Genomic DNA, 23,808 nt, shown 5'->3' on the forward strand with positions numbered 1-23,808 from the left:
ACTCTTTTTATACTGATAATCGACCAGAAAGAGTGATGGTTCAAATAAAGAAGATGTTTTGATATCAAGGAGAAATTTCTATGTATTAAATATACAGTTATACTCCATAAAATACTTGCCTGATAGATAACAATAGTTCCTACAAGGTACCATGTCTGGTATACCATAAACATAGAATCAATGAATAAAAGGATTAATGAAAATGAATAAATTCAATAAAATATAAAGCAAAAGTAGTAGTGGAGGCTAGGACAGTTTTTTCTACCTTCAAACTAAGAATTCTGGTTGGACCTCACAGGGAAACTACATTTTTTCATTCTTATTGAAACAATGAGAAAGAAATTGAAACTGCATTCTCAGCATATGAACGTATAGTTTATCTTGATATTTTTCCTACCCCCAGTAAGATTTTATTATCTTATGTATATGGGCTCTTTATATTTTTCTTTAATCAGTTTGCTTTTTAGTAACATTTTCATATTAAAAGCTGTTTTGTTTGTTGTTTTTTGCTTTTTGATTTTGACATGCAGTCTCTCTCTGTTGCCCGGCTAGAGTACAGTGGCACGATCTTGGCTCACTACAACCTCCACCTCCCGGGTTCAAGCAATTCTCCTGTCTCAGCCTCCCGAGTAGCTGGGACTACAGGAACCTACCACCATGCCTGGCTAGTAGAGATGGGGTTTCACCATGTTGGCCAGGATGGTCTTGATCTGCTGACCTAGTGATCTGCCCACCTCAGCCTCCCAAAGTGCTGGGATTACAGGTGTGAGCCACCACACCCAGTCTAAAAGCTGTTTTTCAAATCGTATAGCGACACACAAAGCAGTTTCAGGATAACTGTATTCCACTTATTCCTTGCATTCTTTATTCCTTAATCAACAAATAGTTTTTATCCCCAGGAACGTATCAGGCACATCGATAGTTCCTGGGGCTTAGTGGTGAATAAAGAGAAACCAGGGTCCTCTTTTCACAAAAGTTAGGATCCTCTGAGAGACTTCAAGAAGAGAACAGAGAATTACAACATAAGACTATCAATAGTAAGAGCATGGAATTAGAGGGCTGTGAAAGCATGTTAGAAGGAGACACAACAAAGACCTAGGAGATCTAAAAAGAATTCCTAGATGAAAAGACATCAAAAACAGAAGCTGACCAGGCACAGTGGCTCACGCCTGTAATCCCAGCACTTTGGGGGGCCAACGAGGGCAGATTACCTGAGGTCAGGATTTCGAGACCAGCCTGGCCAACATGGCAAAACCCTGTCTCTACTAAAAATACAAAAATTAGCTGGGTGTGGTGGTGGATGTCTGTAGTCCCAACTACTTGGGGGGCTGAGACAGGAGAATCACTTGAACCTAGGAGGCAGACGTCGCAGTGAACCAAGATCTCGCCACTGCACTCCAGCCTGGCTGACAGAGCAAGACTCTGTCTCAAAAAAGAAAAAAAAAGGAAGCCAAAGGGAGAAAAGGAATCAGCAGAATGAGTGGCCATAAGGTTGAGCTAAGAGTGTGTCTATGAGAGGGAATAAGTAACAAAGGCCAGAAGATGAGAAAGAGTAAGCAGGAAACCCAAACAATTCAATATGACTGTAATTATCAATTTATCTATTCATTCAACAATTATTTATTGAACCCCACTGTGTGCCAGAGTAGGACACTGAGATTGTAAAAGGGAAAATACAAGACATAAAGCTGGAAAGTAGGATGTTTTGTAAGATCAAAAAGGGTCTCATAATTGTGTTAAAACTAAATACTAAGTACCACGGAGAACATAGTGAAAGTACTTTTAAACTAGCAAGAAACGTATTTGGATTTGTTTTGGGAATGATAACTCTAGCTGCAGTATGGGAAATGGATTGAAGGGTCAAGCCTCCCAAGAGAAGAGCAATTAGGAGGGAATTATAATGATTTAGGTGTGGATAAATGGGGGTCTGAACTTTGGTGACTCCCAAGAGATACCGAGTGTTAGGGACACTGTTGCATCCAACTCAAATGCCCTTTGCCTGGTAAGTGAACTCCTGCCCCACCTGCTATGTCTGGGCTGCTAACAGCTCACAGTACCACCCTTCCCTGGACAATTGCACCACAGAAAAAGGGAGGTGCCACACCCAGAAGATTATGCCCACCGTCAGGGCCCAGCAGTGGCCAATGACTAACAGACATGCAAGTTTAAAAGGTTATTGTATAATACAATGTATCCTCCAGACCTTCAATGGCTCCAGACTCAAGGCAGACTTCAGCTGAGACCACATCTGAAGCCAGACTCCAGTTGAGATCATGTCCTTTCTTCCCTCTACCATAACTAGCTTCCCTTAACCCCTTTTCCTTATAAGTCACTTTTATGAAAATTCTCATCTCAGATCTGCATCTAAGAAACCCAAACTAACACAGAGCAATAGAGACAGTTTAAGATACATTAATGAATTTTAAGGAAAAGAACTTGATACAGGACGAAGATTAGAGAGAAAAGAGTCATGGATGAAACTCCGTTTCGGCTTCAGAAGGAGGATACTGAGATGGAACAGAGAAAAGATGAACCTGCTTTGCCAGCTGAAGAGGCCTCCCCACCTCTAGTAGAACCTTCCCTTCACCCTTAGTGGAAGAAACCTCTTCACCCCCACTGAAGGTTTAACCTCACATTGCCTAAGGAAATTGTATGTCCTTCCCTGAAGCAGTTTCCCAGCAAAACAATGGTGATTTCCCTCAAGACCCATCTTCATCATCCCTCTTTGCTTCTAGACCATAACTAGACTCAAGGTTAAACTCCGCTGTGTAAGGTTAAGCTGTGGTGTGGCAGATGGCATCTGAACTCACTCCCAGAAGATGATAAACGTTAACTTCAGAACAAATCAAGAAAACTTGATTTGAATGCAGATAAAGCAATGTCCTTCCCTAAAAAGTCTTGAGTTTATCACACAGTTTCAGTCAGGTTAGCTGAAGGTGGATTAGTAAGGGAGTGGGGAAAGAGAAAACAGATGTAGGATTATTCTATTTATCTCTAAGTGCTCATGGAACATACACACAATAGAAAATACGCTGGGCCACAGTACAAGATTCAATACATTTCAAAGGACTAAACCATACAGAACACATATCTGAAAATAGTAGGCTTCAGCTAAAAATTTATAACAAAAATATAACTAAACATCGCCCAATTATTTACAAATCAAGCAACACAATTCTAAATTATTCATATATTAAAGAAGTGCCAATGAAAATTTTTTAATGAATTTTAACTGAAAGGCAGTAAAAACAAACAAAAAAAAAATACTAGATGCAGCTAAAGAATTGCTCAGATGCTGCTATAAAGACACATGCACACGTATGTTTATTGCAGCACTATTCACAATAGCAAAGACTTGGAATCAACCCAAATGTCTAACAGTGACAGACTGGATTAAGAAAATGTGGCACATATACACCATGGAATACTATGCAGCCATCAAAAAGGATGAGTTAGTGTCCTTTGTAGGGACATGGATGCAGCTGGAAACCATCATTCTCAGCAAACTATCACAAGAACAAAACCAAACACCGCATGTTCTCACTCATAGGTGGGAACTGAACAACGAGATCACTTGGACTCAGGAAGGGGAACATCACACACGGGGGCCTATTATGGGGAGGTGGGAGGGGGGAGGGATTGCATTGGGAGTTATACCTGGTGTAAATGACGAGTTGATGGGTGCTGACGAGTTGATGGGTGCAGCACACCAACATGGCACAAGTATACATATGTAACAAACCTGCACATTATGCACATGTACCCTAGAACTTAAAGTATAATAAATATATATATATATAGCTTTAAATGCAAGTACTAGAAAATAAAAAAGATTAAAGGAAATGAACTAAGCTTTCATCTCCAGAAGCTAGAAATAGTAGAGCAAAATAAATGCATAAAATGTGATATAATATGAATAGAAGACAGATATACTTGAAATAAAATTAATTTAAAAATAGTGAAAATACATAAAGACAAGGGTGGGTTTTGTGTAAAAATTAATAAAACTAATGTCCTTACCAAAATGGGTTTTAAAATATAAGAAAAAAAACAAATTATGAGAATCGGCAATGAAAAGGCTGTAGATTCTACAGATCTTAACAAGATAATAAAAGGACATTACAAATGAATTTTGCTAATGTCCTTGCCAGTTAAAAAGAAATGAACCTCTGCTTTGAAAAATACAGCTTTCTATTTTTTGTCATCTAAAAATGTCTGTAAAAACAATATTTCAATTGAATAAATGAAATACGTGCATCCTCCATTTGCAAAGAGTCTTACAAGTTAATAAGAAATCATTCATCTACAAAATGGGCTAAAGACAAGAACAATTTCCAAAGGAAGAAGAATGAATGGTCAATAAACATATGAAAAAACTTTCAACTTCGTCAGTAACCAGAAAAATGCAAATTTAAAATATTTTGTACTAAGCAACTTTCAATTTTTATTGACAAATAATAATTGGACATATTTATGGGATAGTGATGTTTTGATACATATAATATACAGTGATTAATTTGTGGTAATTAGCATATCCATTATCTCAGACATTTATCATTTGGAAAAACACAACTTTCTAAACACACACACACACATACATACACACACACACACACAAGCAAAACCTGAATAACATACATGTGCTAAATTCGCTCTTGAAAAATTTTCCCCTGACTTCTCCCAAAAATATCAAGATTACATCCCATGTAGCTTTATCAGTGAATTCTACATTTCACTCTTAAAAAAATACTACCAATTTTATATCAACATTTTCAGGAATTAGAGAAAATGAAAAAGGGCATTACAAGAAAAAATATCAGATAAATATCTCTCATTAACACAGACAAAAATTCTAAACCCAATATTTAGCAAATAAAATACAGCCATATATAAAAATAATAATGTATCATGAGCAAGTAAGTTTTGTCCCAGGAATGAAATGTTGATTTCACATTCAAAATCAATTCATGGCCACATGCGGTGGCTCATGCCTGTAATCCCAGCACTTTGGGAGGCTGAGGTGGGCAGATCGCTTGATCTTAGGAGTTCAAGACCAGCTGGGGCAAAATACTGAGACCCCCATCTATACCAAAAAAAAAAAAAGTTTAATTAGCTTGGTGTGGTGGCATGCACCATAGTTCTAGCTACTTGGTAGGCTGAGGTGGAAGGATCGCTTGAGCCCAGGAAGTTAGGGCAGCAGTGATTGGTGACTGTGTCACTGCCCTCCAGCCTGGGCAACTAAGTGAGATCCTGTCTCAAAAAAAAAAATCAATCCATATAATTGATTGCATGAACAAAATTAAGTAGAAAAAAAAATGTGATCAATTCAATAAATAGAGAAAAAACTTGATAAGATTTAACATACGTTCATGATTTTTAAAAAGTTTAAGAAAACTAGGAATAGAACTTCCACAGTAGGATAAAGCCTATTAACAAACATCCTACAGACAACAATGTACTTAATGAGGAAATACTAAAAACTTTCTCTGAGAGTCCGGAACAATGCAAAACCATCCATTATAACTACCTCTATTCCACACTGTGCTGGAGAATCTAACCAGGGCAATAAGGCAAAGGAAAGAAATAAGTGGCATTTATAAAAATGACTAGGAAAAATTTTAAACTGTCATTATTTGCATACAACAATTTTGTGTGTGTTGCAAATCAAAATTTATAAACTATTAAAACTAATACATTTATGAGATAATACATGGTATTAAAAAATTTACAATTAAAAAATATGCAACTACAAGATGACTGACTAGATTCAGATGGGGTGTACCTCTTCCACAGAGCAGAACCAAAATATCAAGTAGATATTCATACTTTAAATAGATCGTCTGAGAAAGAGCACTGGAATTCAACAAAGAGGCAACAGCAGACACTGAGGGTGAAGGAAGGAAGGAGACATGGGGCTGCCTGTTTGGGGTTGGTAGGAGCCAAGAGCTGCCCCAGACCCAAAGAAGGGGGAAGTGAAGGAACCCCAGAGCTCCACATTCCTGGGGCAGACTTCTACAATCCTAGCTACAGGAGAGTCCCTCAACCCCCATAGGCCTCCAGACTGGCATAGACAGCTGTCTGGAGATCATGCACAGGTGCTTCTCAAACTTACATGGCGTCTCACAGACTTCCAAGCACTGGGCAGCTGGAGCATGGTGCCATTCTGGGAGCCCATTACCCAAGGATCTCTCTCCTGCCCTGAGGCTGCCCCTGCCACTGCTGGCTGTTGGGCCAGGTAGTGAGAGGGGAGGCCAGGTGCTCTCACGTGCCTCAAGGAGAGGTTCCACTGCTTCTACTGTGGGACTGAGGTCATTTGGACCACATACCCCATGCCTGCCAGTCTCTCCCAAAGCTGCCTGCCTAGCCATTCCTATGGAGAGAGGACCACCCTTCCAAGTGGCAGGCCCACAGTGCAGCCACTGTTGCCCTACCTGAGTGTTCCTCCAGTGGCCAGGGACCAGCTTGCCCTCCCTATCACAGCCAGCACTTGAGTCCAGGGACCCCGAGGACAAGGCTGTTGGCCTGGTCCTATCCCTGCACAATTCAAGCATGTCATCCAGGAGCATGGAGATGAGATCTGTGATCTGCTCTGATGTGATCTGGAGCCCCCACAGTCAGAAGTGAGAGGAGAGTGTGGTGTGGGTTCATGCTGTGGCACAGGAGCTGGGAACCCCTCCCTTCATAGGACCAGACCAGGAAGGGTGTGGCTTGAGAGTCAAGGTTTCTGCCCCAGACAGGGAGTTTCAAGGCCTGGGGAGGCTTTGACATCTGAACCCAGATAGTTTAGGATGGGCCTTGTGGTTCTAGCCAGCTGCTGGTGGCTTGATGCTATAGGGAAACCCATGGGGTTGGAGATTTGGGGGTGGAGCAGATCCCACTGCCACTTCCAGCTGCTGATTCATGGCCACCCCTCCCCCTACATGAAGGTACTTTGATGCAGCAGAAGTGCCTCTGCCCCTCTCTGGATGGTTGCCCCAGTAGCCTGAGACCTGACCCCAAACCCCCAGCAGAATCAGCACTTGCACCAGCCTTGGAGAGCCTGGTCCAGGACTTCCCAGACCCAACCATGCCTGGCTTTGCCCCATCCAACCACTGCAGCAGTAGAGCATGGGACAGGGAGCCCTGGGAGTTCCATGGCCCCACCCCTTACACAGGACACCCAAACCTTCTGTAATGAACAAAATCCAAGGAAAAAATCCCACTGCTACCTCTCTCCTGGAAATGCCACCTACTGGCTTGGAAGTCAACCTGCACAGCTGATTAAACTGCCCACACAACTACACAGTGCTCAGCTGGCTCGTATCACAAGTGCCACCTACAGACCTGCAGGTAAAACTAAACAACCCAATATCATCCCTGCTGACAGAAGTGCACAGTGCTGGGGAATAAAATAAGAGACTTCCCCCCGCTGATCTCTGCAGGAGGCAGTGATCCCTCTCACATGCCCAACTGACTGTCGCTACAACCTACAAAAAACAGTGTTTGAGAAAACCATTACACTAAGGCTATCTATCATCAAAAAATTCATAGATTTGGCCCCTTGGAAGTACCCAGAAGCTAAAGGGCCCTACACAATATATCCTACAGTGTGGGGAAAAGAAAGAGAGATCAGCCTGTTACTGTGTCTATATAGAAAGAAGTAGACATAAGAGACTCCATTTTGTTCTGTATTTGAGATGCTGTTAATCTGTGACCCTACCCCCAACCTTGTCCTTGCAAGAGACATGTGCTGTGGTGACTCAAGGTTTAATGGATTTTGGGCTGTGCAGGATGTATCTTTGTTAAACAAGCGCCTGAAGGCAGCTTGCTGGTTAAAAGTCATCACCATTCTCTTAATTTCAACTACCCAGGGACATGTACACGGCCAAAGGTCACAGGGACCTCTGCCTAGGAAAGCTAGGTATTGTCCAAGGTTTCTCCCCATGTGATAGGCTGAAACAATGCTGCTAAAAGGTTTATGGAGATGTTTGCATATGCATCTCAAGGCACAGCATTTTCCTTTAAACTTATTCATGTCACAGAGATTTTTGTTCATATGTCTTACTACTGATTTCCTCCCTACAATGATCCTATTGTCCAGCCACTCCCTTATCTTTCAGATGGTAAAGATAATTATCAATAAATACTAAGGGAACTCAGAGACCGGTGCCGGCGTGGGTCCTCTGTAAGCTGAGTGCCAGCCCCCTGGGCCCACTTTTTCTTTCTCTATACTTTGTCTCTGTGTCTCATTTCTTTTCTCAAGTCTCTCATTCCACCTAACGAGAAACGCCCACAGGTGTGGAGGGGCAGGCCACCCCTTCACTACAGTCACACCCTTAAGAAAGGAATAAAGTTCCATCCAAACAAAAGTAAATCCAAAAAGGAACCAGCATTGAATTCTGGGACCGTAGGAAAAAAGTGTGTTGTGACACACCCAAAAGATCATACTACCTCTCTAGCAATGGACACTGCTCCCACATCCCAGCTGCTCCAGCTTCAGCCACAGCTCAAAGGGATCCTAGCACAGCTCCGGTTGCCACTCTAGAGGGCACAAGCCATAAGCTTTGGCAGCTTCCATGTGGATTAAGTCTACAGATACACGGAGTACAAGAGTGAAGGTGACTTGGCAGCCTCCATCTACATTTCAGAAAATGTGTGAGAAAGCCTAGATGCCCAGGCAGAAGCCTACTGCAAGGGTGGAGCCCTTATAGAGAACCTCTAACAAGGCTCCACACAGAGTCCCTACCAGGGCACTGCCTAGTGGAGGTATAAGAAGGGAGCTGCTGCCTTCCAGAACCCAGACTGGTTGAGCTTGCAACATTAGCATGGAAAAGCCACAGGGCAGAGCAGCCCAAGGCTTTGGGAGCCCACTCCTCACAACAGTGTGCCCTGGATATGGGACATAGAGTCACAGGAGATTATTTGGGAGCTTTAAAGTTTAATGACTGCCTTGCTGAGCTTTGAAATTGCATGGGGCCTATAGCCCCTTTCTTTTGGCCGAATGTTTACCCAATGCCTGTACTACTATTGTTTCTTGAAAGTACATAACCCATTTTGATTTTACAGGCTTGTAGATGAAAGAAACTAATCTCCAGATGAGACTTTGGACTTGAACTTCGTACTTTTGAGTTAATACTGGAATGAGTTAAGACTTTGGGGGACTATTGGGAAGGAATGATTGTATTTTGCAGTGTGACAAAAACATGAGATTGAGGGGGACAGGGGTGGAATGATATAGTTTTGATATTTGTCCCCACCCAAATCTCATGTTGAAATATCACCCCCAATGTTGGAGGTGGGGCCTAATGAAAGTTTGGGTCATGGCAGTGGATCCCTCATGACTTAGTGATGTTCTCATGATAGTGAGTTCTCATGAGACTGGGTTATTTTGAAGTCTGTGGCATCTTCCCCCCACTTTGCTCCTGCTCTGACTGTATGACATACCTGCTCCCACTTCACCTTCCACCATGAGTAAAAGCTTCCTGAGGCCTCCCCAGAAGTCAAGCAGATGCCAATGCTATGCTTGTACAGCCTGAAGGACTGTGAGTCAATTAAACCTCTTTTCTTTATAAATTACCCTGTCCCCGGTATTCCTTTATAGCAATGTAAGAATGGTCTAACACATTCACCATCATAAAAACTTGCAAAAGTATAAAATTTATGAGTCTCATAAAGCAGTTACACAACTGAAACTACAAAGCCACTAGGTAACAATTACCGTTATGACAGAAACAAAAACATATCAATGTCCACTGTTAATGTAAATGATTAAATTTTCCACTTAAAGGATATAGACTGATGGAAGGGATTTTAAAAAAAAACATCCAGGCCAAGCCCGGTGGCTCATGCCTGTAATCCCAGCACTTTGGGTGGCTGAAGCAGGTGGATCACCTGAGGTCAGGAGTTCGAGACCAGCCTGGCCAACATGGTGAAACCCTGTTTCTACTAAAAATACAAAAATTAACTGGGTGTGATGGCACACATCTGTAATCCCAGCTACTCAGGAGACTGAGGTAGGAGAATCGCTCCAGGACAGTCCATAAGGCCCCATTCTATTGAGAATAGAGGAAAGTTTTGCTTTTGTTTTCTGGTCCCAGACTTTGGGAGTGTGTCAGTTTGTTTTGAAACCAAAAGTTGAGAGCAGAAAAGGTGATTCCATGCAAAGTTGCAGTCAGTTCTCCATCGCCTCAGAAGCTGAAGGAGAGAAGATAGTAGCAGAGCCTTCTTCTAGAGTGTCTCTATTCTCCACCTCTGGATGTCATCATATATGAGTGCTTGGCTGAGTGTCACTGATTCTCAATGGCAATGTGGGAAAGTATGGTACCTACTCCAAGTCACACCATTCTGTCTTGGGGTAGAAAGAAAAAATACATACTCTTGAATTCATCATGAGAACATGTCTTCTAGGTAATCATCCTACAGGAAGTCAGTATCTCTGTCACTTTAAATTGCCCAATCTTTGGTAGTTGGAAATTCTGCCATGTAAGTCCCCTGGGTCAGTCATTAATAAAAATCTCACAATCTCCGAGAGTAATCAGACACATGACCTTGAATACCGGCATTCCCCATTCTTCAGAGCAACCATACTACTTAGACCAGACATGGGTTCAGAAAAAAATGTATTCTCTAAACTCCGACCTTTGCCTAAAACCACCCCATATCCTAGGCTAGGCTCAACAATGCCACAATTAGCAAAACAGCCCTATAATGAAGGTTTCCAAATCTTATCCTAAACAATAGCCACAGACATATCTTTAACCCAAGTTCAACTGCATTTCTAAACCAGCCACTAATGACGTTTGTGGGTGCCAAGTGAGAGTAAATGAAGGACCTGACTATTGCTTTGCTAAACATTCCAACAAGGCCAATTACTAATCCTCTGGGTACTTGAAACGTCAATGCATTGCCAAATTCTGAAGTCTGTGATAGTCTATTTAAAGATTTCTCTAGAGTCAATGAAGAAAGAATTACAAAAAAGGACCTGTGTGCAAATGATAGCAGCAGAGACAGGAACCAAAAAGATGAAGATGTGTTTGGGAGACACCACTCCTGAGCTTAGTGGGTTTCTAAGAAAATAGAATTGAAAGAAGACCTTGAATCAGAAATAAAAGGAATTCTCTCACCACATTTTTCAGGGACTCAAGAAAGCAAAATTTCATCAGAATAGATTTGAGAAAACAATATCCAATCAGGTGGATTTGATTCACTTATTCATTTTATAGTTGCATTTTCCAAATTTGAAGAATTTTGCATTATTCCTAGTTTTTAATTTGGACTGAATATCGTCCTAAGAGATCTGAAAAATAGATATATTTTGAAGATTGGCTTATACATTCATAGGAAACCCAGGAAGTGAGTAGACACTAAATCCTAGAGATAATGAAGTTTTCTAACTGAAACAGCTTGTTTTCTTAGTAAATTCAGACTGACAATGGAAAGCAAAATAAACTGAAACGTCAGAATTGAGAGAGCCGTCTAGAGAATTCCAGCATCCCACTTGTCAGGTGGTAGAGTCTATTTGTGGCCGTGTTCCACGCCTGCAGGAGAAGAAAGCCGTGACCACACTCAATCTAAAATGGAGGAATCCACAATCAGCTAGATCCAGGTCAGTGAATACTAAATCTTTTCTCTCAAATTTTAAGCAGATTAACTTGTTTTAGCCAATTTGTTTTCAGTGAAGTAGTCTTTGTCATTACATACCCGACTTAAAGTTTAGTATTTTTCTCTGAAAATGAATTTGGACACACTGACATATAAAATATCAACAGAAAAGTCTATGCATAATGTTGCCAGACCAGGCCGGGCGCGGTGGCTCACGCCTGTAATCCCAGCACTTTGAGAGACCAAGGCAGGTGGATCACGAGGTCAGGAGATTGAGACCACCCTGGCTAACACGGTGAAACCCCGTCTCTACTAAAAATACAAAAAAAATTAGCCGGGCATGATGGTGGGCACCTGTAGTCCCAGCTACTCGGGAGGCTGAGGCAGGAGAATGGCATGAACCCAGGAGGCAGAGCTTGCAGTGAGCCGAGATCATGCCACGGCACTCCAGCCTGGGCCACAGAGCGAGACTCCGTCTCAAAAAAAAAAAAAGTTGCCAGACCAGATGCTGCTAAGAACTACTGAAGTCACTTTTAAAACATTATGGTTAACATTTATGTCTCACTGAATGCACTGATTCTGTAGATTTCTGTTTGTCATGCTTGAAATGTTTTTCCCCTTTTTGTGACTTCCATATTGCTACATTGAAGTTAGAATTGGTGAATTAAATCCATTAAGAATGATTAACCATATAGTCACCATCTACAGAAGCCACGAATAAAGAGGAAGCAACTTAGCAACTGAGTTTTCCTGAAAACCAAAGATATTTTTACTCACCTTTAATGAAGCTCAGAGGTCATGATGCTGACTGATTTCTGTTTCTAGAAATTTTTGAGGAAAACTATGTGGTTACACCTTTGCCAGGGATTAGGGAAAGAAGGAGAAAAGGGGGATGAGAAGAAATAAAATATCTTACACTCTTTTGTAACAACATGTACTTACTCTTGAAGCTCTTGGGATTATTCAAAAACATCTACATTCTTAAATATATTCAATGTTTTCAGGTAGCAATACAAATTTCCAGTTGTTTACCAGTTAGCAATGAAAACTACAAGTTCATCTTAATTGACCAAACCTATGCCAAAAGAGAAAACTGCATTATCTCAGGTGACCCTAACATTTCTGTCTTGCCAATAGAAAACTCAGGGAAAAAATCATGACTCATTTAATTCCATTTGTTAAGATGTGAGTGGGGAAATATATCTAATCCAGTGTATAATTCTATATGTGATAAAAATCCAACCAAGAAGAAAATGTATTTATGAAATATCATTAAATTGTATAACTTTGCACCACTTACATAGCCACAATTAAAGATGCAGAAAGAGTGAGCATGAAAAATAAGGGTCATTGATAGGGATGGAAGCAACATTCAGGGATGTTGAATGAATTATCCTCAATGAGTTATTATTGTGATAGTTACCCAGCATTCCAAAAGAAAAATATCTCCATTTACAGCTCTGTCTCTATCTGTGTACATGTGCATTTATATGATAGAAAAGGACAACAGATAACAGAACACAGCAGCTTAGATTTAGTAAGGCTTTGCACTTTAGTATCTAATATACATACTGGATTCATATACCTATAAATAACCCTAACAAAAGAAAGTATAATTTCAAAACATTTGTTATTGATAAGATTTTTCCTCTCCAAAAATGAAAGAAAGCCGTATGTGAAATTGTAGAGCCAGAAAGGAAGTTTGGAAGTCAACATTTAGAACAAGATCTTGTTTTATTGTGGTACTTGTAAGATATTATCACTATTTCATTAATATATGAATTAGGAGAAATCTAATCTTCTGTTCCTCTTTACAGCTCTGCAAAACAGCAGAGGTGAGTGGCAATGTAGCTCCATCACCCCCAAAAACCAGGACTAAAGAGGTGATGAAATATTTTAGTACTGAATTTAAAATATCATCATTCAGAAATACTGTTTTTTTTTTCAGATCAGCCATATACACACAACCTGAGCTATGAAAAACATGAACAATGTATCAGAATTCATCCTGCTGGGCCTCACTCACAATCCAGAACTGCAGAAACTCTTGTTTATTATGTTTTTAATCACCTACTTGACCACATTGGCAGGTAATCTGCTCATCTCAGTCATCATCTTCATCAGCCCAGCCCTGGATTCCCCCATGTACTTTTTTCTGTCCTGTTTGTCCATTAGAGATGTTTTCTACTCTTCTTCCATAGCCCCTAAAATGATCTTTGACTTGATCTCTGAAAAGAACACCATATCCTTCAATGGCTGCATGACTCAGCTCTTCGCAGAACATTTCTTTGCGGCAGCTGAGATCATCTTATTAAGTGTCATGGCCTACGACCGCTATGTGGCCATCTGTAAGCCCTTGCACTATGCAACCATCATGAGTCAACCTATGTGTGGATTCCTGATGGGGGTGGCTGGGATTCTGGGATTTGTGCATGGAGGGATCCAGACTTTGTTCATAGCCCAGTTACCATTCTGTGGCCCCAATGTCATCGACCACTTTATGTGTGATTTAGTACCTCTTCTAGAGCTGGCCTGCACAGACACTCACACCTTGGGGCCTCTGATAGCTGCCAACAGTGGATCATTGTGTTTCCTCATTTTTTCCATGCTGGTTGCTTCCTATGTCATCATCCTGTGCTCCCTAAGGACTCATATCTCTGAAGGGCGTCACAAAGCTATCTCTAGTTGTACCTCTCATATCTTTGTTGTCATCTTATTCTTTGTCCCTTGTTCATACCTGTATCTAAGACCTCTAACCTCCTTCCCCACTGACAAAGCTGTGACTGTGTTTTGCACCCTATTTACACCTATGTTGAACCCTTTAATCTACACCCTCAAAAATAAGGAAGTGAAAAATGTCATTGAGAAGCTCTGGAAGCACATAATGAAAACTGATAATAAATAAATCTTATGACACAAACATTTAGGCAACAATATCTGGTGATATTTTATAGAGAGTTATTCTATTTCTTGATCGATTAAACTTGGGACAGTCAATTATCTTATCCTGTCTCCATCAATTTTTATTAGGAGGACATATAGTAGGCTGCGCTGACATATTCATTAACGCCCAGTAGTAGTGCCAACAGCCCATGATACTTTTAGGAGCCCTTGAAATGCTTAATTTCTTTAAAAGAAGAAGAAGAAAATGAATATAATCTAAGTACAACTGGATTATATTTCTCTTTATACCAATACACTCATAAAATACAACTTTTAATACTTTTTATGGAGGAAAGAACTTACAAGGGCAAAAGTTTCAAGGGCTCACAAAACTTATATTGTTGTCCTGCTTGTGGGTATGAAACGGATTGACAGCAACATTTTTGACACCTTTCATACCCAGCACTACAGCTAGAATGAAGTTTTATTTTACAAGAGGACAAACAACTATATATGAAAGGGCTAAAAAGAGCATTTTCATGAAAACTTACTTTTAAAAAATTATATCTCCATTCTCTATAGTATACAATATCTACAAAAAGAATTGAAAGTTTTTTTTTTTTTTTTTAGACAGAGTCTCACTCTGTCACCCAGGCTAGGGTATAGTGGTATGATCTTAGCTCACTGCAACCTCCACCTCCTGGGTTCAAGCGATTCTCATGCCTCAGCCTCCCAAGTAGCTGGTGTTACAGGTGCACACCACCATGCTCAGCTAATTTTTGTATTTTTAGTAGAGACAGGGTTTCACCATGTTGGCCAGGCTGGTCTCAAACTCCTGAACTCAGGTGATCAACTCACCTTGGCCTCCCAAAGTGCTGGGATTACAGGCGTGCACCACCGCACCCAGCAAGAATTGAAAGTATTATTGACTGGAGCAAAAGAAATAGATTTGATAAATATAACTGATAAAAATAACAATAAAGTTAAGGCAAAAAATATCTGTACATTAAAATCAGGTTTAGACGCCAGCAAAGGAAAAGAAAGCTCTGAAAACTAAACAGCTGTCATAGGAAATTGCCAGAGACATAGAAGTTTGTGTCATGAAACTGGATGACAGTGATCACAAATCTAGATTATAGAAAAGAATCCATACCATGAATGCAATGAAATGCTAAAAGATTCAGATATAGTCAGATGCTTTGAAGTTAGGGATTAAGAACCTTGGATCAAACAGACTTGATTTCTCACCTGGTCACCGCAGTAATTAGCCTTATCAATGTAAGCAAATCTTTTAACCTCTCTACCTGTTCCTTCATCAGTAAAAGGAAAATAACATTACATTTTTTTTCAATTATGATAATTAAATGATTTAAATTGAAACCATGAGTCAGCTGAAAAGTATTAAAAATTGCTCCAACACTGAATACCCTTCAGGGATGTCACCAGAGTCTAAGGTGTGCAGCGAACTGCAGTTCCTGACAAACGATAACAAGAACATCACTACTCTTCTTCAGTCCCCACAGGCACAGCAGGATTCAGTGTCTGTCTCAGACCACTGCATTTCAAAATCTAACATTAATGTCATCCATTTACACATACAGACAGCACAACAGTAGGTTGTTTTCTTACCTAGGACACTTACTGGAGCCAGCAACCAGGTCTTTGGAAATTAAAGTCTATCCCATCACTTACTTTCTCTTCTGTTCTGAGATGAAAATACTCTTCAATGTCTCTGCAGTTACAAATGAGAGAGCTGGTGGGAGCCACTGGGAGATGCCTGAGCAGAACTAAGTTTAGAAGCTCTGATGAATGAAAGATCCCATCCTGTTCTGGTCCTCTGAAAGAAGGAGAAAGAAGAGTCAGTGCCAGGGACCAGAAGATCTGTCTCTGTACTGAGCTCGTGGTTCCTGTGGGAGAGCCCAGAAACATGTTTTCAGGAGAGCATTTCCAACTCATGGAGTTGCACATCACCAGATACGGACATTTTCTGTGTTCTCAGGACTTTATATCAGGTCACATCTTGCATACAATGCCTCTTTAAAAATAAATGCATTGTCATAATTTCCTATCAGTGCCTATTTTGTAAATATATGCAAGCAACAGTACGTTTTTTAAAAGTAAATGTATCCTTTTAAAATGTAGTTGTGTATCATTTGACCCAGCAATCCCATTACTGGGTATATAACCAAAGGATTATAAATCATGCTACTATAAAGACACATGCACACGTATGTTTATTGTGGCAGTATTCACAACAACAAAGACTTGGAACCAACCCAAATGCCCATCAGTGATAGACTGGATAAAGAAAATGTGGCATATATACACCGTGGAATACTATGCAGTCATAAAAAAAGGATGAGTTCATGTCCTTTGCAGGGACATGGGTGAAGCTGGAAACCATCATTCTCAGCAAACTAACACAGGAACAGAAAACCAAACACTGCATGTTTTCACCCATAAGTGGGAGTTGAATGATGAGAACACATGGACACAGGGAGAGGAACATCACACACTGGGGCCTGTTGGGGGGTGGGGAGCTAGGGGAGGGATAGCATTAGGAGAAATACCTAATGTAGATGATGGGTTGATGAGTGCAGCAAACCACCGTGGCACATGTATACCTATGTAACAGACCTGCACATTCTGCACATGTATCCCAGAACTTAAAGTACAATTTTTTAAAATGTAGTTGTAGTTCCCAAGAAAAACAGAATGAGAAATAAGATAATATAAAAACAAGAATAATGCCAATTGTGATAATGATTATAACTAATTTTTATTAAGCACTTTCTGTGAATAAAGTCCTGACCTAAGCACTCACTTTATGTTTTATATGTATTGGAAGCAGTGAATTTCTTTTTTTAGCATTTTATCTGACAGATAAAATTGCATATATTTATCATGTACAACATGATGTTTTAAAATATGTGTACTTTCTGGAATTGAGGTGGATCAGCAGGACTTGCTTTCCGAGCACCAGTCACAACCCTGCTGGTCAAAGCAGGATGCAGTAAAGAAACTGACTGAAATCAGCTAAAACCAAGATGGCAATGAAAGCGACTTCTAGTCACTCTCGTTGCTCATTATACTCTAACTATAAAGCATTGGCATGCTAAAAGACACTCCCAACAGTGCCCTGACAGTTTATAAATGCCATGGCAATGCCCAGAAGTTACTTTATATGGTTTAAAATAGGAGGAACCCTAGGTTCTGGAAACTCTCCACCTCTTTTCCAGAAAATTCGTGAATAACCACCCACTACTTACCATAATTAAGGAGTAGCTATAAATATAGCTAGCCAGCAAGCAACGAGCACTACTCTGCCTATGGAAAACCTTGCTCTGTCTATGGAACAGCCATTTTCTTGTCCTTTGTTGCTCTAATACATTTACTTTCAGTTTGTTCTGAATTCTTTCTGGCACAAAGCCAAGAAACTTCCCAGGCTGAGCCACAGTTGGGGGGTTCATCTGCATCATCTTTCCTGGTGACTACAAAGGGACCAATAATGTGAAGGGACTAACGAGCTGAAGGGATCTGAGGGAGACATTTACCTGAACCCCAAATTAAGACCAATTGGCACCATTTGGCCTTCATGGATGGGAGAGTATCCCCTTAGTTCACCCTCCTATTCAGACGATTGTTTCTATTCAGGCCTTTTTGTTTCTTTTGTTATTTTGAGAGGTCCCCCATTGCACTCTGGATGTTTTTACATTCCCTCTTGGATTGTAGGTTAGAGTCCCACCCTACGGGCAGTCTTGGTCTTTGTCATATCACCATTTTCAGCGGCCTCCTCTAGTCCCTCTTTTTCCTCAACCAAAATGCTTTCTTCCCTTTTTGTGGAATTCAGACTATGAGAATCCTGTCACCCTATTTTTGGGGGGTGGGGGTTAAAAAAACTAAGAATTTTATTGGCACAAATTACTGGTTTCTATCCCATATTTTCTCAACTATCATTTTTTATTTTGTATTTTTTACTTTAAGTTCTGGGATACATGTGCAGAACGTGCAGGTTTGTTACATAGGTATACATGTGCCACGGTGGTTTGCTGCATCCATCAACCCATCATCTAGGTTTAAAGCCCCACATGCATTAGGTATTTTTCCTAATGTTCTCCCTCCCCTTTCCCCCCAACCCCCAACAGGCCCTGGTTTGTTATGTTCCCCTACCTGTGTCTATGTGTTCTTATTGTTCAACTCCCACTTATGAGTAAGAACATGAGGTGTTTGGTTGTCCATTCCTGTGTTAGTTCACTGAGAATGATGGTTTCCAGCTTCATTCATGCAAAGGAGATGAACTCATTCTTTTTTGCTGTCACCCTATTTTCACCTCTCCTTCTATACTTTGCTTATTACAACACCTCTTTTCTTGTATTCCATTTGCCAGTGGATGCAGTCATCACTCTACTGCTCACTCATATCTCATAATTCACTTTCATCACACCCTGCTAACTGTACTTACACCCTCTTTGCAGGAACTGGTGACAACTTCCCCACTGACCTTTCTTGAGAAAAAAAGGTGAGAATTTAAAAGGGAAAATAACTGGGCTCTCACTAGACTTAGAGAAACTTCTGTAGAGATCCTCATTAGACACAGGGACGATGGTGAGCATCCCGAAAAACTCACCACTAGGGTGCCTTTTAGGCAATTGGAGCAAATTCATATTGACAGCTTCAAGAGAAAGAAATTCATTTCCTGCTGCAATACCATTTGGGTCCAATAGAAATTGGAAGACCAAGAAATTTGGCCTAAAAATGGTTCTTTACATTATAATACTATTTTACAGTTGGACTAATTCTGTGAAAAGGAAGGAAAATGGACAGAGGCCCCTTATGTACAGGTGTTTACAGCCCTTAAACAGAACCCTCACTTAAGGGAGAGCTGCAGGATGTGTCTGGTTCATGTTACTTCCAGATACCAAGAAGCTGCACTTCCTAGATGATACCCTCCTAGATGCTCTCCCTAGGAGGCCCACATGCCCCCTGGAGCCTCCTCAGTTCCCTGATTCTGAGGGGAGTCCACTAGTTCTCCAGTACAGGATTTCACCTAAGGTCATCAGACATCCCTCCCACTTAGCCAGTTAGGCCCAACCTATACCCCCTGCTGCTTGAGGAAATAAGCCCAACCAGTACCACCAGGAGTGAGGCCCCATATCAGCCCCTAAAATTGAACCTGTGTCCATTGCAAGAGGTAGCTGACAGATATAGGGGACCAATCAGAATACATGTGCCTCCTTTTGAGTCTGATTGGATTTTATGCAAGGAGAAATTTGGCCCATTTTTGGAGGATCCAGGGAAGTTTACAGAGGAGTTTGTTAAATTGACCATATACTTTGACTTAACTTGACAAGACTTGCAAATATTATTGTCCACCTGCTGTACCATAAGATAGAAACAAAGGATTCTGGGTACTGCCCATGAATACGCAGATGGAATAACTGCTTGAAACAAAAGCCATGCCATTTATCATGTGGAGGGAGATGCAGTTCCAGACCTGGACCTCAGTGAGATTGCCAGAGGGGCTCCCAAGATTTCAAATGCAGAAATCACATGGTAACTTATTTAAGAGAAGGTATGGAAAAGTGTATGGTTAAGCCAGTTATGACGAGGTTACAGAAGTAACTCGGGGAAAGAAGAACATTCTGCTCTGTTTCAGGACAGTATGGCTGAGGCACTCAGGAAATATACTAATGCAGACCAGACTCCTGGGAAGGGCAAGCTCTCGTAGGTGTGCATTTTATTACTGGATCTGCCCTTGACTTAGGAGGAAACTACAAAAGGCAGAAATGGGACCTCAAACACCCAAGAGCCAACTCTTAAACACGGCCTTTGGAGTAGACAACAATAGGGGCAAGGCAGAGGAGGTGAAGAAAATCCAAAGAAATAGCCAAAAAGCACAATTGTTAGTGGCTGCCTTAAACTCCGTGCCACCTCAGGATTACCCATTCTGAGAAAGTGTCACGAAATCGGCCTCTGGAATGTCCAGGTGAGAGTCCCTGACTTGCTGTCCCCTGGGCCAGTGTGTTTTCTGTAAGCAAGAGGGCCATTGGGAAAGGGACTTCCTCATGCTCTGGAAAAAGCCTCGGCCACCCACCCTCATAAAGGCTGAGAGAACAGAGGATTGAATGGGCCCGAAGTCCTCCATGGTTTCCACTGGACATCTTGCCATCTCCACAGAGGAGCCTTGGCTAACTCCTGATTTGGTAGGTAAGAACACAGTTCTTATTGGGTAAGAGTTCTGACCCATTTCTCAGGGCCAGTGTCTTCCTGCTCTTATACCATAACAGAGATTAATGTCCAAGAATTAGGAGATTCACCCACTGCCTTGGTTACAATGTGTGGGACCATAGGTTTTAAACCTGAGTGCCCTATGTCTTTACTGGGAAGAGACTTACATTCCCAATTACAGGCCACAGTTCAATTTGAGGAGCCTTATGATAAGGCAATAGGCCACGAAGGGCTCTAAGTGCATAACTTAATACAGACAGATAAATAAAAGACCTCGCTTCCACTGCATGTTACTTCTCAAGTAGACCCCTCTGGGAAATAGAAGTTGCTGGTAGAGCTGTTAATGTACCCTCAGTCCAGGTTACCTTGAAGCCCAATATTGGTTACCCATGGAAGAAACAATATCCATGAGACCTGAAGCACAATCGGTCATACAACCCCTGATAGCAAAATTTCTAAAGTATGGACTACTACAACCCTGGCAGTCCCCATGTAACACCCCCATCCTGTCTGTAAAGAAAGAAAATGGGGAATACAGATTTAAGACCTGAGGACAGTTAATGAGGTAGTAGTCTCTGTCTACCCAATAGTTCCTAACCCTTACACAATATTGACCCAAGTCTCTGAAGATGCTAATTGGTTCACAGTATTAGATTTAAATGTGCTTTCTTTTACATACCTTTACACCCAGATCTCCCAGTATATTTTTGCTTTTGAATGGACTATCCCAACCTTCATGCTATATCTCAGTTTACCTGGACTGTCTGTCTTAGGGACAGTCTCATCTCTTTGGGAATGCATTGACAAAATAATTAAGGGAATTATAGTTAAAGAATGGATCCATTTTACAATATATAGACGACCTATTAATTTCCAGCCCTACTAGGGAATACTCTGATAAAAGTACAATTGAGGTCCTTCATTTTGGGAGAAAACAAGGGTATTGTGTATCGCCCACCCCAAACACAAGGCCTAGATTTCTGTTCAACATGTTAAACACTTGGGATACATGTTCCCTCCTGGGACAAGGACCCTAGCCCAGAAACAAAAAGAGACCATCCTGGCACTTCAGCCCCTTCAGAGTAAGAAATAGTTAAGAACCTTTGTGGGAATAACTGGATTATGCTGGATTTGAATTCCTGAGTTGGGGCTTATAGCAAAACCACTCTATGAAGGTCTAAAAGGGAATGATCATGAGCCTTTGAACTGGGATGGAACCTGCCAACAGGCATTTCTAACCTTAAAAGAAAAGATGGGAACAGCCCCTGCTTTGGGACTCTCAAACTTAGAAAAACCTTTCACCCTCTATATGGCTGAAAAACAAGGGACAACTTTGGGTGTTCTAACTCCAAGGCTCGGGAATAATCCTAGACGAGTGGCTTCTCTAAACAGCTGGAACAGGTGGTAGCTGGATGGCCAGGATTCTTGCAAGCTATGGCCACCATCACTCTATTGGTAGAAACAGTCAGTAAATTTACCTTGGAGCACCATTTAGATGTTATGACCTCCCCATCAAGTACGGAAGGTTCTAGAGGCAAAAGGACATCAATGGCTAATAGGAGGCCAGTTACTTAAATATCAGGCCCTTCTGCTTGACATCCCCAGATGTTACCTTTAAGGTATGTTAAGTTTTAAACCCTGCTACCCTGTTCCCAGACTCCACATCCCAAGAAACACATCCCCAATTCATCCACTCGTATGTGAAAACCATGAAACAGACCTACTCTAGCAGGTCTGACCTTAAAGATGAGCCCCTGATAGCTTTGATGTTTTGTGGTCTACAGACAGGAGTAGCTTTATTCATAAAGGAGTAGTAAAGAAGGCAGGTAATGCTATAGTTAACCAAGAAGAAGTTATTAAGGCCAAAGCTTTACCGCCCCAGACTTCTGCTCAAAAAGTGGAATTAATTGCTCTAATAAGGACCCTCCAACTGGGAAAAGAGTCAATATTACTCACTCACTCTAAATATTGGTTCCTGATGCTCCATGCTCATGCTGCCTTGTAGAAAGAAAGAGGACTACTAACATCTAAGGGGTTCCCCATGAAACATCACAGAGCTCTTAGAACTTTTAGATACTGTCCAGCTCCCAAAAGAAATAGCAGCTATTCATTGCAGGGGACACAAAAAGGGAGACATGTCTATTATTAGAGGAAATGCTCTGGCAGACAGAGCAGGCAAGGCCACTGCTACAAGAAGATCAGTGCCACTGGCCACTGCACTAATGCCTATACTCCACCCATGTCAGCAGAATCATACTATGCACCTGAGGAAATGAAACGAACAGAAAGAAAGGCTTACAAAAAGAGTCCCTCATGGTAGTTGCTAGAAAGCAGTAAACTTTCTCCCCAAGGCTGAGCAATGGAAAATAATTAAGCATTTCCCTAACTCCTCACATTTGGGATGGAATTCCCTCTTCAAATTGGTTTCCCAAATATTCTTGGAGAAGGGACTATTCCAGACTGAAAAAGGGGTCACCAGGACCTGTGAACTCTGTGCCCATAATAACCCAGGAAGCCACCTACTCAAACCTTTATAACATCAAGGAACCCTGGGGAAGACTGGCAAATAGACTTCACTCAGACTGCCTTACAGAGTACTACAATATTCGCTAGTACTTACAGCCATTTTCACCAGGTGGATAGAAACTTTTCCCGCAAGGACAGAAAAAGTATTGGAAGGGTCCAAATTCTTACTTAAAGAATTTCATCCCAAGGTTTGAATTACCAAAAAGCTTGCAAAGTGCTAATGGACCCTCCTTCATAGGGAAGGTGACCCCGCAGGTTTCCTCCATCTTGGGCATTGGGCATTACCTGTCGTCGTCGTTCCTCCTGGAGGTTTCAATCCTCTGGTAAGGTAGAAAGAGCCAACCATGCTTTTAAAAGGACATTAGCAAAACTCTGTTGGGACACCTGGGAGGCCTGAGTTTTTCTCCAATCCATAGCCCTCTTGTGCATAAGGAGGGCTCCAAGAGGAACCCTAAAACTTAGTCCATTTGAAATAACCTATGGAAGGCCCTTTCTAACTTCAGATTTCCTGTTTGATGAGGAGACACCTAGAACGCTCATTCATATGATCAACTTAGGTCAGTTTCGAAAGGCCTTTCAAGAATATGGAAA

General features: G+C 41.2%; 1 protein-coding gene across 2 annotated transcripts; it reads left to right on the forward strand.

Annotated features, from left to right (window-relative positions):
* The first annotated feature begins 11,380 nt into the window (after positions 1–11,380).
* On the forward strand, positions 11,381–14,574 carry LOC106996498 (olfactory receptor 4C45). Of its 2 annotated transcripts, XM_077962817.1 has the most exons (3): positions 11,381–11,584; positions 13,398–13,415; positions 13,529–14,574. In XM_077962817.1, exon 3 carries the CDS (start codon positions 13,556–13,558, stop codon positions 14,483–14,485), a length of 930 nt encoding a protein of 309 aa, XP_077818943.1. In that variant the 5' UTR covers positions 11,381–11,584; positions 13,398–13,415; positions 13,529–13,555; the 3' UTR covers positions 14,486–14,574. The 2 variants fall into 2 exon arrangements, with proteins under 2 accessions (XP_077818943.1, XP_028689256.2); XM_028833423.2 differs by lacking the exon at positions 13,398–13,415 and having other exon boundaries at positions 13,529–14,562.
* Positions 14,575–23,808: the final 9,234 nt, after the last annotated feature.

Source organism: Macaca mulatta, chromosome 14 (genome assembly GCF_049350105.2).
Source record: "Macaca mulatta isolate MMU2019108-1 chromosome 14, T2T-MMU8v2.0, whole genome shotgun sequence".
In the NCBI taxonomy this organism is placed as follows: domain Eukaryota; kingdom Metazoa; phylum Chordata; class Mammalia; order Primates; family Cercopithecidae; genus Macaca; species Macaca mulatta.